General features: G+C 37.0%; 1 protein-coding gene across 2 annotated transcripts in view; it reads right to left on the bottom strand.

Annotated features, from left to right (window-relative positions):
* PDE7B (phosphodiesterase 7B) overlaps positions 1–17,551 on the bottom strand; it is a 228,937-nt gene that overhangs the window by 101,389 nt on the left and 109,997 nt on the right. For both annotated transcript variants that reach the window (XM_087971167.1, XM_087971152.1), the window contains exon 2: positions 4,825–4,885. In XM_087971167.1, coding sequence (XP_087827293.1) covers positions 4,825–4,831 — 7 coding nt within the window. In that variant the 5' untranslated portion in view covers positions 4,832–4,885. The remainder of the gene's footprint in view (positions 1–4,824; positions 4,886–17,551) is intronic.

Raw genomic sequence — 17,551 nt, forward strand, 5'->3', positions numbered from 1 at the left:
AAAAATTATTGTATAAGATGTACAAAAATTATTATTTAAAAGAAACCCCCCCCCTTAAAAAAAAATGAAAGTATGATGCATCAAGATCCATTGTATCATTACATAGAGTTGAATTAAAACATCCATAGTTCATAAAAGAAAGAGAAAAAAAACAAGAGAAAGGAAAGCCCTGTTCTGAAGTCTTAAAAAAAAAAAAAAGCTTAAAAGAGATTTTATTTTGTATTAGAGGCACATGATCAAAAACGTAGGTTCCAGCATCAATATTGTTGCTGTAATTTGCGCCAACTGAGACAATTATCCTATTCCTCATGGATATTATTGTCCTATTATATTGAAGTTGCTAACATAGGTGCAGTTAGGACAGAAATGATTACAATTGGTGCCCTGTACAAACTTGGGGAGCAGCACTTTTCAGCAAAAAGTCGTTCATTTATTCCACAGCAAAATTCTCCCGAAGGATTTTCTGATTGCATTGCTTCTTTCTTTGGAGATGGATTAAGAGGGATAATAAATAATCCAGTATAGTTCTGCCTGTACTGCTGTCCCTCCTATGAGGTCCAGTGTTTCCTTCTCAAATTCATTTCATTAAATCCTTTGCTGACCCTTCAACCGTTCACTCATTCACTGACAGTGCAACTCTCTGGTTGATGATTATGATTGCCCTCAACCTCACTCTCATCATTGTAAGCACACATGTACACACAAAGAAAGCCACACCAGTGTTTCAGGATCTAAAGTCACAGTTCATCCCAAAATCCATCAAATTTTCAAATTGCCTCCAAACCTTTCTGAAACAATTCGAGGGCACTTGATGTGATTCAAGTAGAATAGATTAAACTACATGAAATCAAACTTTGTTTCACTACTTCACAGCTCATAAAACCCCATTCTCTGTCTCCAATTGCTGGCTTCTTTTCATATGCACGTGCAAAACTGTATGAAAGTGTATATATGTATATGTATATGTATATGTATATGTATATGTATATGTATATGTATATGTATATGTATATGTATGTATGTATGTATGGTATTCAACTTTGTTCGGGTATTTTCCCACGTCATTATAGTTGTGCTTTTAAAGTTGTAGCAACGTTTCGGCAGAATCTCATCTGCCATCATCAGGCTTCTGTATTGTGTTCGTCTGAAGCCTGATGATGGCAGATGAGATTCTGCCGAAATGTAGCTACAACTTTAAAAGCACAACTATAATGACGTGGGAAAATACCCGAACAAAGCTGAATACCATGCATGTAAGTACCCGCGAAAACTTAAGAAAACACACACACACACATATACATGTGTGTGTGTGTGTGTGTGTGTGTGTGTATACATACAAAGAATGTTTTTCTTTTTTGTTCATGTACTTTATTTATTTTAAACCTGGGAATCAACTGTTACTATTATTAAAATTACATTAAAATGACAATCTTAATATATTATTCTAATTTAATGTTTCTCCTATTTACTGTATATCTTATATATTTTTATGTTCTCTTTTGCCTTCAGCAAACCACTAAAGGCCGTTCAAAATGTTTTTTTAAAAAAAAAAACAGATCCAGAAAACTATAGACCAACCACCCTCAATACCTGGGAAGATCCTGAAAAGATAACAGCAGATCTGCAAACACCTAAAAGCAAACAATGTTATAACCAGAAGCCAAAATGGATTGTCAAAAATAAAAACAAATCAAATCAAACCTTTATTGTCAATGCACAACATGTGTACAATGAAATTGAATGAGTCTCCCTTGGTGCAGCCGCCGCCCCCAAACACGAAATACACCTCACATTATGACAAAAGTGCCCTCAGGGTAAGTTTGCTGCTGCCTCTCGATGGCGTCATGTAACTTAGAGAGCGCTATGCTAACATTTGCATCAGGTGGAATATAGACAGTGGTGATAACTATAACAGAAATCTCTCTAGATAAATAAAATGGCCAACAAATGACAGTTAAGAATTCCACATCTGGAGAAGAGTGTATATAAGTAACTCTACTGTTAGTACACGAGTCATTATGTGTTTAGATAGAAAGTCCTCCACCTTTGCTTTTACCAGAGTTGCCGTTTCTGTTGAAGTGGTGTGTGGTGCGGTTAGTTACTGTAGCTCCACTGACGCGTCCGATACAAGTGGATGAAGCCAGGTCTCCGTGATAATCATCACACAGCAGTTGCAAATGAGCTTATTCGCCGCCATCCATAGCTCTAGTTCATCAGTTTTGTTGACAAAGGATCTAGTTTTGGTTAGAAAAATACTTGGTAATGCTGGCCAGTGAGGCTGCTTCCATAACCGAGCTAGCAAACCAGCTCTGCATCCCTGCTTCTGCTTCCTCTCTCTTTGCTGTCGACACTGCCTCCCAGGCCCGACAATGATCCATGGAGAGCCTGGCAATCTTACTACATCACTCAGTATATTATGAGACCGCTGGAAGTCGCTGGTAATATCTAGTCAACTAGAAAATCCAATCTTTAGTAACTCCCTGGGGGAAAAGACTAGTTTTTGCCCACTCACTCCATTATAACACAAGGAGCTCAAAGCCACAGCATCTATGCACGCCGCCATCTTGGATGGAATCAAACAAAAACAAAAACAAACCATGTCAAACAAATCTTATTTAATTCTTTGACAAAACGATTAAATTAGTGGACCAACAAAATGCTGAGGACTTAGTATACTTGGATTTCAGTAAGGCATCTGACAACATAGCTTACAATCTACTTCTTGGTAAGTTAGAAAAATTGAGATAGACTGCATCACCACCAGATGGAATTGTAATTGGCTGACCAACCATACTCAATGTATAGTCCTTAATAGAACTACTTCCACATGGAGGGAAGTAAGCAGTAGGGCACCTCAGGGTTCTGTCTTAGGCCCAGTACTCTTCAATATCATCATAAACAATTTAGATGTGGGAATAGAAGGGGAATTCATCAAATCTGCAGATGACACCAAACTGGCACCCCAAACACCCCAAAAGATAGGCTCAAGATCCAGAAGGATCTCTATAGATTTGAAACTGGGCCCTATCTAACAAAATGAAAGTCAGTGGAGAGAAAAATAAGATTTTACATTTAGGCAAGAAAAACCAAATGTACAGGTACAGATTAGGTGAAACCTGGCTCAATAGCAATAGTTGTGAGAGGGAATCTCAGAATTCTAATGAACAATCACTTAAATATGAGTCAGCAGTGTGCTGCAGCCATCGAAAAAGCCAATGCAATCCTAGCCTACATTAACAGAGGGATAGAATCAAGATTACATAAAATGTTAATACCGTTTTATAATGCCTGGTAAGATCACACTTGGACTACTACATTTAGTTCTGGTCACCACATTATAAAAAAGATGTTGAGACTTTGGAAAGAATGCAGAGAAGAGAAACAAAGATGATTAGAGACTGGAGGCTAAAACGTATAAAGAACAGTTGTGGGAATTGGATATGTCTAATCTAATGAAAAGAAGGAATAGGGGTGACATGATAGCAGTGTTGCAATATTTGAGGGGATGCCACAAAGAAGAGGGGGTCAAGCTATTTTCCAAAGCACCAGAAGGCAAGACAAGAAGAAATGGATGGAAACTAATCAAGGAGAGAAGCAATTTAAAATTTCAGAGAAATTTTCTGACAGTGAGAACAATTAACCAGTGGAAAGGCTTGCTTTCAGAAGTTGTGAATGCTCCATCACTTGAGGCTTTTAAAAAGAGATTGGACATCCATTTGTCTGTCCAATGTAGAGCCAATGTAGATCAAAGTATTCCTTTACTCCTTCCTTCCTTCATGTACGTTTTTCTTCTTTGGTGATTTATAATTTGGTATGTCATGCTAGACAGTGATCTAACTTGTGATGAAAAAAATATTGGTCAGCCTTTTTCTGATTATTTTATTTATTTAAAAGATTTATATGGCTGCCCATTTTATATAAATAATTCTGGGTTGCCAATATTAATTGAGTAAATGATAAAGACATTTTTTAAAAAACCACCCCTTTTAAAGCACCAAGTGCCACAACAATCCCATCTCAGAACCACAATGGCTGTGTTCTCCTCTACTCCTGAACCAATGCCCAATGTTAACAGCCTTTCAGAAAACAAGGTGAATAGGGATCACCTGCAATTCACGGAGAGGCTATTCCCGGAGGTAGGTGCAGCTACAGAAAAGATTCACTGCCCAGGTCCAACCAGATGACACCACGAAAAAAAGGACTTGGAATGAGCCCATACTATCTAGTCTAGTGGGGTGGGTATATATCCTCAGGGAGAGCCAAGCCCAAAATAAACCTGGCCCTATGACATACTGGTAAAGCTCATCTTATACCATTCATTCAGGTTGCATAACCAACAGTCAGAAATCACGATGTCAAGTTTCTAGGTAAACTGAAGGTGTGACATAATCAATAATACTTATGTATATTCATTATTTGTGCCAGTATCAGTTATACTACAAACAGTGATCGTGCATGCACACCTAACATGCGCATGCAGCTTTCCGCACACCAGCTGAGGCCTGCAGCGCCAATCAGCTGTGAGGAGAAAGAAGAGAAAAGTGCAAGAGTGGTTGGGAGGGCTGATCCTGCACTTTTCTCTTCTTTCTCCTCACAGCTGATTGTTAGGATTTTTTTCCCTCCTCTCAGCTGATCCTGGGAGGTTTTTTTTTAAACTATCAGTTTGGTAGCAGACCACCATTGTACAAGCAACTATGCATCCAGAAGTATTGTGGCTCCCAACCAACTTAAAAATGAAGTTATTTAAGTAACACCGGCTCATTTTATCGTGTTCGTTTCACCTTATAACAAAACCCAGTTTATATGAGAGTGGAAGCCACTTACCTAGCATGCGAACACATCTGGCATTCTGCTCTGGGCTATCAAATGAGATTTCTCCACACCGCTGGAAAAAAAGGGGGAACATATTCAATGCAAGGCTTGAAGGCAGAGGCATCTTTAATCCATAGCACATTGCTTTTGCTTTTCACCTGACCATTTCTCCATACAATGTTAAGAAACAAATGCCACACGTTTCTGTGTAATTAAGAGCATTTACGAATTATAAGGAAATGACTGGTACTTGGGGATGGTGGAAGATAAAATAAACTCTCAGAAAATTATTCTGATTTTTAGTAATTTTCAAACAATACATTCCAATCTGGAACTTATTGATGGGATTAATCCCCTCGTTTCCTATATAGTTAACCACTGATTAGAAAGTCTAATGTCTCCGTGTTAATGGTGATATTTTGAGAAACTACACGTTTAATAAGATATTTCCATGCAAATACTGTTCGTGTGTGCAGTGGAACTACAACGCATATTAGACTTCCGGTCCCCAAACGACTTTGCTATGAAGAAATTATATGACACTGATAGAGAAGTATATGTAAGTTTCCTCAAGACATTGTGGTCATATAGTCTCCTGATTTATAATAAACAACATTTCACCAATGTATTCTGTGGAAGCATCTGTAACACAAAGGGATCATATAACCAGGAACCCTACGTTTGAAAGCTATTATTCAGACAGACAGACAGACAGACCACACACACAGAGGCATGAATTTGCCTTGAGTTCATACTTGGGCATATACATACTCTCTCTGTCTCTCTCTCTCTCTCTTTCTCTCTGTCTCTCTGAGAGACCTTCATATAAAAGAGAAGAAATGTCAAGTAATATGCAACCTGCTAAATTGGTGAACAAATTTCTGTCCCATCAATTCTGCCTAATGAAACAATATAAAAAGTGTTACGGTCATTTCTCTTGTGTAGTTGTTTCATCAGTTTCCATATTAGATTATAGTTTGATTTGAAAATCCAAAACCAAGATATTCACCCTGGAAGAAATATTTTATGTAAACAAAAAGCAATTGAACAATGTAGCAAAAACGTTTCCAAAAATGTTGGAAGTTCTAGGATGATAATACTGAACTTTTTTCAGACCAATAAGTAGGAGACTCCCCTTGGAGTTTCGGGGGAGAATAACCCTCAGTATGTTTTAGCAGTCATGGTTCTACACTGGTGATATCATTCAGTATTTTCTAAGAACACAATACATTTTATTCTGGTTTACCACAGAAGAAATTGGCTCCAAAGTACAACACTGTTTGGTTAAGAAAATCATTTTTTCCTTTCCTTATTTCATAGTATTTAATAAACCTCTTCTTTCGTACTTATAAAAAAAAAAATTAATCAGCAGAAAATGTCCTAGTATAGAAGACCTATGTTAAAAATAGATAGTACTGAAATGATGCTTAAATATTATATACTGCACACCATAAAAGTTATCTACAATGTATAAATGTACTTCACGCTATAAAATGTTGGGCTCAAATACATACAGTTATTTAAAGGACTTTAAAGATTAATATTTGATTGAAACCAGAACTTTTTCTCCTGGACTGATGAATAAGCAGTAAGAAAAGAGTCGTGTTTTTCTACATAATAATTGCAGCAAGATTATTGTATGCCTGAAGTTGGAAAGATCTGGAAATACCTACAATAGAGGAATGGTGGTAAAAGTGACTATTAGCCAGTTCAACAAGTTCTGTCATTTTCGCCTACCATTTCTCTATCGTAGGTATTGATATGAGAAAAGACAGTATGTACATTTATTGGTGACTGGAAACTCCTTATGAACTTTTTATAACCCTTAATGGAGTTTTGTTAATTAAGACAGTGATGAGGCATTAAAATTTTGTTTATAAGGAATGGGGTGTGATAGGGGATGAACAAATGGTTAACTGTATTTTTAAGAGATGGTGACAAGTTATTAAAGTTATTTATACATGCTGCGATGAACTGGGAGGTTTCCCTTTTTTCCTGTACTTTTTTTCCCTTTTCCTTTATGTATTTTTATATTCTGCAGTTTATATTAGTTTTAGTTGTATAATTTTAATATAATTATTATTTTTTTAAAAAGAATGTAGACTCTTCTGCTTACTACAGGTAGTCCTCAACCTACAATAGTGATAGACCCTGCCCTTTATGGTTGCAAGTGGTGATAACTGTTAAGTCAGATAGCCTTGCTTAATGACTCCTACTCCCTGCTCTCCCTGATGCTACCATCAAATGAACACAAGGGTTGTTAAGCGAGCGTGGGGTACCTCATGGGTGGGGGGACGCCCGCCACCAAGCCAAGTCCATAAAGGAGGCAGACAAGCAGCAAAAAGCCTGCAAAGCCAAAAGTAGCCCAGTAGGAGGGAAGAGCCCAGCTAGATTAGGGGTCTAGAGCCAATGCAAGAGATGCTTCCTAACACATCTCCATGTTTGGCCAACAAAGTCACGTTTGTGGCCCCTGCTCCCATCAGGACACTGCAAACCTCTCCTGGCTCTTGCTAGGCTTTGGAGAAATCAGCCACCTGCGTGCAAAAGTGGCAGCTTCAGGCAGTGGTGGGCTGCAACCAATTTAACAACCGGTTCTGTGAGTGTGTGCTTTGCGGGTGCGTGCATTTTAAAAAACACAAAATTTAACATCTATGGCTTACCTTCTAGGGCAGCAAGTAAAACAGCTGAGGCGCGGAAATCCACTGTGCCGCGCGCGAATCAGCTGAGCTGAAAAACACGGACATATAGGACAGGATAGGGCAGGGGCAGGTGGGCGGGGCCAGCTGATTGTCGGAACAACCGGTTTGCTAGAACTGGTCTGAACCAGCACCAGCCCATCACTGGCTTCAGGCATGACCTTTACCTTGCTAAACACCTTCCCCACCCCCACCCCACACATTTCTTCAATAAAGAAAACAAAGAAGTTGAGAGGAGCAGACTTATTGCTCTTCCCCCCCTCCCCCTTCCCACCCCATTAGAGGCTTCAACTAAATTCTCCACTTCTACTCTCCAATTTGGATCCCTTTTAAATACTTAATTTGCTAAATTTACTGCATGCCTAGAAAGAAGATGGCAAAATCTGTAAATCACTTACCTTGATGAGTGACTGCCATGCTGAAGAATAGAGGACAGGAAGGAAGGAAGGAAGGAAAATCTTTCTGCAGCTTGTTTGCACTGAGGAGCTGAATAAAAAGTTCAGCTCTAAAGAAAAAAATGGCAGCACAAACATGCAGCAAAAATGCAACAGAAAAAAAAAAAAAAAAAAGCAGAAGCTGAGTCTTAAAACTTTTCACGGGTTTCCAAGCTTTTTGCTGCCAATCCAACTGCCTTTAGTACCCAGATTCTGACTGTCTTGACCAGGGCTCTTCAAACTTGACAGCTTTAAGACTTGTGGACTTCAACTCCCAGAATTCCTCCTCCAGTCTTGTTAGCTCAGGAATTCTGGGAGTTAAAGTCCACAAGTCTTAAACTTGCCAAGTTTGAAGATCCTTGGTCTTGTATATACCATGCTTGAAAATTTATTCCAGATATTATTTTGCAACATAATGAAAATAGCAAGAGGTGAAGCAGCACTGAAAAGGCCTGTTGGTTCCAATGACCAAATAAAAATTAATTAAAAGATTTGGCCCTCCAATAATTCAACAATGCAGCACAACACGATTTCACTCTGTTTATTTTGCTCTAGTTTGATCCTGAGATGATAAGAATGATTTCACCTGAGTTAATAGCCAAAAGAAAAATGATTATCAAATCCAGCCAACATCTCTAGAGGCCTGGTGGATAGTAACTTTTGAAACATTTAGATTAAGCAGAATGGGTTTGATTTCATGGGATTTTCTCCATGTTTTTTTCTCCCTCTAGATAGGATACTGATGTTTGGAAACTTCTCACATTACTGTCAATTCATATGTAATTAGATTGCAAGCATTAGTATTTATTATTTATTAAGACTTGTTTTAATGTTTGCAGAAATGGAAATGGAAGTCACCCGTAAGGAAGGCACTTTGCTTAAGAATGGCTTGGAAAAAGCGGGGCTGGACAGTATGTTGAGCCAATCCCTTTTCAAACTTAACAATGCTGTCTCTGGAAGGCTACTGTACCTAAATAAAAAAGAAATATCTAAAATATAATGATTGTTTTCTTTATGCCGTGACAAGCAACAACAGATCAGGGGGAAAAAATAGATGACCCTCATCCTACCCAAAGACCAAATTGCACACTGTATATATTAGCAGCACAGACTCAGAAGTTTATTGTGCAAAAATCTATACTATTCTGATGAAGGCACATCTGCTGTCTTGAATCAAATCTCTAACCATCTTCTTTTTCTTTTCTTTTTTTTAAAAAAATCTGATCGCACTTACTGAGATTCTTCTGCTTTTTTGCCCAAGGTCACCAATTTAAATAAACTGCGCCAACATCTATATAAATAACAGAAATTCAACAAGCTGTATACAGGAGCATCCAGATCTTCTCTATAAATATTTGTGGGATGCCTCTCTAGCATGTGATCAAATGGGCAATTTATATTGAACAGAAGGATATTTGTCAGGGATTCATGGCATCTCCAGCCTAAGATGTTCTAGCATGTGAAACTAACAATCAAATATTATTTTATTCCTCTCATTTTCAACATGGTAAACCAGCCCATGGAATTTAGTAACTTAAATGCAAAGTGAAAATCTGAGAATTGAAAAATGTAATACATTCCTAAAAGATTCTCATGAAGCCACAAACTAGTAAAAGTGGTATTTTTGCAAGAAGGGACTTTGCATTTTGCCAATGCAGATTATAATCATCTGAAGGCATTTAGTAATCTCCCTAAATTGTGTCTACTATAAAAGAAGCATAAACTGTATGCTTGCTTTCCTGCAAATCGGAATACCAAGTCTATCATACCACTTAGTTTAGTTTAAATGGGAAGGATAAAATTGGGAAAGTATAGAAAGTGTAGTGTTCTTCTCCAAAATAACACCAGTATTTTGGTTAACTCAATTACCAACTTTTCATGAAAAAAAGACTTGCAACATATGTTTGAATATTCTTTTTATCAGCATAAGAGAAAATAGACGTTGCCATATGCAAATCTATGAGAATGAGTTTTATTTTTTTCTAGCTCTTCTTTAAAAAAATAAACAGAAGACAGCATTCACCTCCCCTTTAAACATCCCACATGATTAAATCCTTCAAAGGGAGGAAGAAAAGACACTTTCAATAACTCAGCAGATAAGAATATTTGCTTTGTTCCCCTTGATAACTAAACTGTGTTTGCCAACTATTATAAAAAAAAATTTGTTTTTCTTAAAAAGATCTACCGCAGTTGTGTATGGTCCCAAAAGTTTACAACATAACTTTTAGATATATTTTTAACAATATTTAAACATTTAGACTTTTAAAAGAACGTTGCTCCCACTTCATACACCTAACCTAAAAGCACAAGACCAACTCAGCTAAATCAAGACAAGAAATCTTTTTGTTCAGCTTTTGTTCTTCACAGTGGCCAACAGAATGTGTGTTTTAAGGTGAAGAATCACTGACAGACTTGCCCCATGCTCATTTACCCAATTCACTTCTTACATCCTCCAAATTATGAATTATGTCCTGTGGTAATGAATTCTACCAGTTAACTAAGCACTGAATAAATAAATGTTTTCCCCTGTTATATGACATGGAATAAAAAATATTTTCAGATGAAAAGTGCCTACCATGCACAAATAGGCCAGCCTAATCTTTAAACATGAATACGTCAGGCATGTCCCAAACCTTCACACATATCTATATAAATATCTTGGGGTTCCAGGGCTCTCAATCAACAAAGATTTGTTATTCTATGGATGTGTCCTTATTATTATTAGTTATCTTCATGTCCCATCTTTCTTCCAGGAACATAAAGGAAATTTTATTTCCTGCCAACCTAGACCCTAACCCTAACCCAACCCAAATTTTCAAAAGGCTCAAAAAGATGGAGGTATTCATCTAATCTACATTAGATGAATACCTCCATCTTTTTGAGCCTTTTGAAAATTTGATCTTCTATAAAAGTTTGTAGCTGTGGGTGTGATCAGATATAACACCAAAAGGCTGGTGCCAGAAGAAAAATAAATTGCCCCAAGTAAATTTCTGGGCATGTTAGTCAGAGCCTAGGAAGTTTAGTTTGATTTGTGTCTGAGGGGAGTTTGGAGAAAGGTAGCAGCAGACAGATAATAAGATAAATATCTCTGGAGATTATTTGGTTTTAACTGTCCCCTCTTGAAATTAATTTTCCAAGAAATAATAACAGTCACCTTATGTAGGTGTACAGATAATGTGCTATTAGCCTTTGTGAGAGAATAATCACTCTGGGCATTTATAAAGGCACTTGTGAATCTAGACAACCTGGTACTGACCCAGAGTGAATCTGTTTACCGGGGCAGATAGTTAATTAGAACCAATTATCTGTGCTGCCTCATATAGTTTCCTGTTTGACTGAAATCAATCATTTCAAAAGCACAGTATGCTACTGCAATTATCAAGCTTTTTTCTAATGTCCTACATTGGTTTAAACCTGGAACCTTCTTGATAAACAACACATGAAGAGGTTTGTATATAACCCTCAAGATGGACAAGGCAGGCAAAGACTGAGAGGGCCAGAGTAATAGTAGTGCTGAAGCTGAACAAGTAGCTTGCTTAAGACTAGCTTACCCATATGTAATTAAGGCTGCAGTCCTGAGTGTGCATCACCTTAGTAAAAAAAAGCCCCATGTAATCCAATAGGGCATCTTACCTTTGAGTAAACATTCATATCATTGCCCTGTAAGATGACATTTTGTACTAGCAACTTCCTGACAAAATTGCTCATATGTTTAGCCCCAGTTTTACAGAAGCTCTTAATCAAGGAATCAACCCAACCAATGGATGTCTTTGTTTTATTGCTATAATTCATTTCCCAGATGTTTACAAAAATATGATTTTGTTCCTGCCACATCCTGCTGCTTTTGCAGCCAGTAACCTTCTAGGAAGTGACTACTGGATTTTCATACACAAACATAATTTATCCTTTCAACAAAAGCATGAAAAATCTGACAAAAGCAGAAGACAAAAATAAGTAATTACTGATATTTATGAAATACATTATAATGACTAGCATCCCAATAACTGCTTCATTATCTTATATATGCAGAAATGCACATAGCTTTGATGCCTGTCAAAAAAAGAATAAAAATACAAAAAAAATCAGCTTTCTAAATTAAGATAACTCAGAAATCCAAGGAGTGAAAACTTAGATATTTGTACTCAGAATTTTGAGTTTTTTTTAAAAAGAAAAGAAAAAGAAAAACCATTTTAATGGTAGGGGAAACTTCTTTAACTTTCTCCAAGCTGTAGACCATGTTTAATCTTGAACAAACTGTGCTCTTCAGCTTAACCATTTTTATTTTTTTTATTTTTTTATTTATTTTGATTTGTCAATCGCTTACAAGATAATAGGTATAAGTATATACATAGTTGTGAATACATGAAATGGGAACATATAAGAAAAATAAAAGAAACAATAGGACAGGGATGGTAGGCACGTTGGTGCACTTATGCACGTCCTCTACAGACCTCTTAGGAAAGGGGTGAGGTCAATAGTAGACAGTCTAAGGTTAAAGTTTTTGGGGTTTGGGGAAGAAACCACAGAGTCAGGTAGAATATTCCAGACACTGACCACTCTATTGCTGAAGTCGTATTTCCTGCAATCAAATTTGGTGCGGTTAACCTTGAGTTTGTATCTATTGTGTGCTCTTGTGTTGTTATGGTTGAAGCTGAAGTATTCATTGACAGGTAGGACATTGCAATGTATGATTTTATATACCATGCTTAAATCAGACCGAAGACGGCGTAATTCAAGGTTTTCTAGGTCTAGAATTTCAAGTCTGGTGGCATAAGTTATTCTACAACGAGTAGAAGAGTGGAGAATTCTTCTTGTGAAATATTTCTGGACTTTCTCAACTGTGCTAATATCAGATACGTAATGTGGGTTCCAGACTGATGAGCTGTATTCGAGTATTGGTCTAGCAAATGTTTTGTATGCTCTAGTTAGTAGTGTGATATTACCAGAGAAAAAGCTACGTAGGATTAGGTTAACAACTCTTAATACCTTTTTGGCTATGTAGTTACAGTGGACTCTAGCACTTAGATAATTAGAGATGAGTACTCCAAGGTCCTTAGCAGAGTTTGGATCATCAACAAGGTCTTGACTATTCAGCTTATATTTTATTTTCTGACTTTTTTTGCCAATATGTAAGACAGAGCATTTATTTGTTGAGATTTGAACTTGCCATTTGTTTGACCATTCTGATACATAATCAAGATATTTTTGAAGGGTAGCAGTATTGTCTGTGGTACTGAACAGCTTTACATCATCAGCGAAGAGAACACAGTTGCTCTTAATGTGATCACAGAGGTCATTTATGTAGAGTATGAAGAGAGTTGGTCCTACAACACTGCCTTGGGGGACACCACTATTGACAGGTACAGAATTTGATAGGACACTCCCAATTTTGACCATTTGTTGTCTGTTTGACAGGAATGCTTCTATCCAGTTATGCAGTTGTCCAGAGATACCATAAGATTTTAGTTTTAGGAGTAGTTTGTTGTGTACCACTGAATCAAAGGCTTTACAGAAGTCTATATAGATTGCATCTATTGTTTTGCTCTGATCGAGTTGTGTAGTCCATATATTTTTGTAGTGTAAGAGTTGCAGATTACAGGATAGTTTTTTTCTGAAACCAAATTGTTTATTAGAGAGTAGGTTGTTTGTCTCTGTGGAGGATAATGGATTGGTTAATAATTGATTCCATGACTTTACAGGTGACGCAGCATAAGGAGATCGGTCTGTAATTTTCAACTAGACTGGGGTCTCACTTTTTGAAGATGGGGATGACCGTGGCTTGTGACCATAGTTTCGGCAAGGAGCTGGTCCTGAAAGATTTTTCAAAGATTATGCTTAGAGGTTCGGCTATGGCAGTGGATAGCTTTTTTAAGAAGTAGGCACATATTCCGTCCGGTCCAATAGATAGAGATGGTTTTAGATTGCGTAGTGCTTTTTCAATATTGTCTTCTGTAAAATTGATATGTATTAGATCATTGTAGTTTTCTGTGGTTCAGCTAGGAAATACTGGGCATGATCCATTGCTGTTTACAGATACTGAGCCAAAGAATGTGTTAAAGAGGTTGGCTTTAATGGTGTCATTGTTGCAGAGCCGTCTCTGTTTTTGAGCTCTCGGCCAGAGCGGGAAATGTCAAGTATTTCATCAGGGGAGATGGTTGATGCTTAATAATCACTGATGATGTTTTGGACAGTTGTGATGTCATCATTATCATTGATATCCTCTAGACCAAATAAGATGGCATTTGGACGTTTCCGTTTGCGCTCAACAGCTTCTCTGATGAGGATTGGGATATCATTATTTGTCTGATTTATGTTTTTGTGTGGATTGGGTTGTGGATTGGGTTGTGGTTGTTGGGTAGAGATGTGGTTTGTAGCTATTGGATGTTCAGGTTTTTGCTTTGTGTATTTTTTTTTCAAGGTTGGATAATCTTTCTTTTAAAGTGTCCAGGGATGCTACTATGGTGTCAAGGGATGTTATTCATGTTTCTATGGTATCAACTCTTTCAAACAGATCCAGTTTGGGTCTGCATCATTTGCAGAGGTATGGAAGCTCATTGGATGATTCTAGGTATTGAATCATTTGCTCGGGTAATCCCAAGCAGTCATTATGAGTGTATTTGTTACATAGAGAACATTTGATGGAATTTTCATTATCCTTTAGAGTTTTATAGCATTTAAGGCATGTGCAGGAATCTTGTGGTTCATTGGTGGGGATTACTTTCTCTTTAGGTTGTGGTTTGGCATTGGATTTTTTTCTTTGCATGGTAGGTTTGTTAAGATGGTACGTTGATTAAATTATTTAATGAAACAATTTTGGGTAATCAATATAGCCAATATGACATCAATCAATCAATTGCAATAATCTCAAAGATTTTTTTTACAACTTTGTTCTCCTCTCAAGATAGCTTAAACCAACTATTAGCCATAAGTATATATAGCTGGGGAAGAAAAAAGGAATTCCCAGAATGAGATTTTTTTGTGAAAATATGAATTATAATTTGCAAACTATTGACCTGAGAAAATTTGGTTAACAATCTGAAAGGGAACTACTATATTTTCTCTGATTTGCTGACACAATACTTTTACCCAATTTTGACAAGCAAGATATGTTGCTGTTTGTTGTCAACAGGACTCTTTCCTGTCTAGGGAATATCCTCAGGAAGATGTCTCTCTCCTTTAAATGTTTTCTGAGAAAAGAGTCACAGTTTCATTTAGACAGATAGGTATGTTTTGAGATCATAACAGAACGATTTATACTGTCCTATAGTTCTTTAGTTTACAGCACTCTCTGGGTAGTTTACAATATCAGCATATTGGGTTCTCATTTGGAAGGATGGCAGGCTGAGTCAACCTCAAACCCCATCAGATTCAAACTGCAGGATGTGGACAGAGTTAGCCTGCAATACTCAATTGTAACCACTACGCCACTAGGGCTCCTTATGTTTGTAGCTTAGATTGGATAAGTTGTACATATTATTTCAATCTAATGTATTCACTCTAGGTGCTGGGCATGGAATTGTTTTCTTCAAAAAAGAAAAGAACGCAGCAAATTATACAGGTATAGTTACATGCCTTTAGTTCTTCTTTCCCAAATTCTCAGGAAACTGGATTTACCACAGCTTAGCGTACATTTTTGATAACCTTTGCAATAAAATATTTTGTAACCATTTATATATTAAAATTTATTTTAATTAATACTAAGTTTACTGATGACTTTTTAATGAGAGAAGCACTGGTCTATTGGTTATGTTAATTTATGGATCAATAGATTAAATTTTGTATCATTATTAATTGTGCGGATACAACAGCAATTATGACAAAAATTTAAAATCAGGTTTTAAAATAGCATGATTACACTAATATAATACACTAATATGTTAAAATTCTTATGTAAGAACACCATATTGAAGTGCGTATTAAGATACCTAAACCTTAATATGCCCTTCAATATGGTGTTCTTACATAAGAGTCCTCTTTCAAAAGAGCAGGCAGAAAATCAATTTAGTGTTAATTAATAAATGGATTTTAAGAAAAGGATCATTGTAATGCAAATGTTCTGAGCTTTTACTTTAGACCCATTAAAGAAGACGATAGCAGAGGTACAAATAGGAAAGATAAATTCTCCGGTATATATCTGCAGTTATATTTGTAGCCTACAATGGATCAGCTACATTTATGTAATGCTAAGATCTAATTAGCTGAAGAGGAATCAGTCTCCCTGAAAGAGACAATGACCCTATGTACTTTTCTTGTGCAACTTCTGGCAATTCCTTGTATTTCTGCCAAGTCACATAACCTCATCCTACTATATATGATACAATAGAATCCTCGTTATATTTTATATGATATCATCTAAAGCAGAGTTCCCCAATCTTTTCAGTTTTGTGGACAGATGGGGAGTGGGAAGAGGGGATGGTTCCACGCATGCGGTGGGCAACTGCATGCACACGCATCTCCATTTGCATGAGTGGTGGGCAGTGGTGGGAATATTTTTTTTTTTTACTACCAGTTCTGTGGGCGTGGCTTGGTGGGCGTGGCAGGGGAAGGATACTACCAATCAGAGGTGGTATTTTCCGGTTCTCTGAACTACTCAAAATTTCCACTACCGGTTCTCCAGAACTGGTCAGAACCTGCTGAATACCACCTCTGATGCTGGGCATATGCACCCACTGCTTGGGCAAATGGAGTGCGCACACACCACTTTCACGGCCCAGTTTCTAAAGGCTCAAGATCCAGTAGTGAGCTATGGCCTAGGGCAATGGTGGGATTCAAATTTTTTTACTACTGGTTCTGTGGACATGCCTTGGTGGGCGTGGCAGGGGAAGGAGACTCCAGAACTGGTCAGAACCTGCTGAATACCATCTCTGGCCTAGGGGTTGGGGACCCCTGATCTAAAGTATTCACTATGCAAAATTCAGCAAAAGACAATGAACCAACACAAAGTATTATTATTAATATATTAATATTAAATAAACATTAACTATCTCTGGTACCCCTTTTCTTTCCAAATTTCAGAAAAGACTTGCTTGATGTTTACATAAAACTAGCTAACGGCTAAGCAAATTATTAGGTTATGAAAGTGGTTTGTCAGGTAAAATTCCCGTCAGTAACCTCATTGGACTACAGTATAAATTTGCCAACAGGAGGTAGTATATTACATTTTTACATTTTTAGTGAGGCACACCTCAACTCTTTCTTACAAGTTTTCACTTAAGTGAGTCTCCTGAATTGCATGATTTGAATGTTTCCTCTTAACTAAAGGAATGGTACTTGGAACAAATTGTAACACTATCTTTCAAGCTGAAAAACAAAAATAGGGAGTAACTTTATGAATGCATCGTATAATTTTACTTCTCAATTCAATGCATTTTAGTGAGATCTGACATTAAAAAAGTACTTGTATTTAGGGCCAAAAATAAAAATAAAAATAAAACATACACGAAGAAACCTCTTAGTAAAGCTACTCTTGCCATCTGGATGTAATATAGTCCAGTGAAAGGATAACAAAGTTATGGTTTGGTTTTATAATGTTTTCTTTAGTGTTTTATGTGGTATTTCACAACCCATCAGGGCCTCCTCAGTTAGTACATTAGGAAAACATCCATTGCA

Source organism: Notechis scutatus, chromosome 1, assembly GCF_049901735.1.
Source record: "Notechis scutatus isolate UNSWTSFEM ecotype Mainland chromosome 1, rNotScu1.2, whole genome shotgun sequence".
Lineage (NCBI taxonomy): Eukaryota > Metazoa > Chordata > Lepidosauria > Squamata > Elapidae > Notechis > Notechis scutatus.